The following is a 1197-nucleotide window of genomic DNA, read 5'->3' on the forward strand; positions in this document are numbered from 1 at the left end:
GAAGAGAATTTCTTTGTTGTTTACAGCATCAGGACAAATTAATTCCAAGAGGAGCCCTAGAGCCTGTTGGGTTGAGCCTACCTCATCCCACATCCCAGCTGCAGTAAATGGGAGAAGGCTACTGTGGAGTAGTTAGTGGTAGGTTTTTAGAAGAAAGTTGTCTTTGGTTTTGGAGTGCTGAGATTAAGTGCTTTCCCCTCTGTGTTCAAACTTTTATTAACATATATTTGTAACACAGTAGACTAATGATATTATAATTTAAGCATATGCTTGGCAATGTTTTCATTTAAACCACACCAATGGGATATCTAACCTTTACACGGTCAGGGTCCACATAATGCATTTTTTTCATGTCACATTCTTCAGTAGTATAATTTAACTTGAGGATATAAAGGATCCACACTCCAAACACAAGCAATGTACATCTGGAAAAAAATCAATTAGGTATTATGATGTAGTCATGTGAGAATCATGAGATGCAATGTGAAACTGAAAACGGAATCCTAAATGAGTCTGCCTGCTATGCAGCATAAAACTACAATCTTTACGTTGACGTTGTGGTGAAAGGAAGGGGCCATTTCCTATTTTCCTGACAAGATAAACTAGTCATTTATGACTGTCTTTGTTATAAGCAAACACAGAATAACCTTTTTTTTTTGCAAGGGCACTGTAACAAAACCTGAATCACAATGCCAATTATTGAACTTCAAATCAAGTAATAGACTTGAGCGATAGAATCTTGGCTTCAATCTTTTGTGACTTTAAAATTCTGTCAGTCCTTAAAAAAAAAAAAGAAAAAGAAAAGAAACAGTCTATTCATAGTACTTCTAAAGAATTCTACCCAGAAGTGAGGCTGACTGGGAAGTGAGATCATTAGTTACCCTTAAGATGACCTAAAAAATATTTTAAAACATCTGATAAATTCACACTATTATATGGTTTAATGCACACACACACACACACACACACACACATACACACGACTTGGAGAAAAGAGCTGAGTCTAGTCTTAGTTTTAGAAATCTCATTTTTACTAAGTTCTCCAGTGACACAAACCACAAGCTAAAAAGTTCTAACCAAAGTTTAAGAACCACTGCTTTAAACAATTCTGTTCTTGAAAAAACAAATGTAAGAAATAATTAAAGAGAAAATAATCCATTTGCTAAATCAAGGGGCAGTTTTTTTTCCCCAAAAAAA

The 1197-nt window shown here is 34.8% G+C and overlaps 1 protein-coding gene across 3 annotated transcripts in view; it reads right to left on the bottom strand.

The window, feature by feature from the left end:
• ST3GAL5 (ST3 beta-galactoside alpha-2,3-sialyltransferase 5) overlaps nucleotides 1-1197 on the bottom strand; it is a 66479-nt gene that overhangs the window by 29282 nt on the left and 36000 nt on the right. For all 3 annotated transcript variants that reach the window (XM_011965815.1, XM_011965817.1, XM_011965816.1), the window contains exon 3: nucleotides 314-425. In XM_011965815.1, the coding sequence (XP_011821205.1) occupies nucleotides 314-425 (112 nt within the window). The remainder of the gene's footprint in view (nucleotides 1-313; nucleotides 426-1197) is intronic.

This window comes from Mandrillus leucophaeus, unplaced genomic scaffold, assembly GCF_000951045.1.
Source record: "Mandrillus leucophaeus isolate KB7577 unplaced genomic scaffold, Mleu.le_1.0 Scaffold737, whole genome shotgun sequence".
NCBI classification, from domain to species: domain Eukaryota; kingdom Metazoa; phylum Chordata; class Mammalia; order Primates; family Cercopithecidae; genus Mandrillus; species Mandrillus leucophaeus.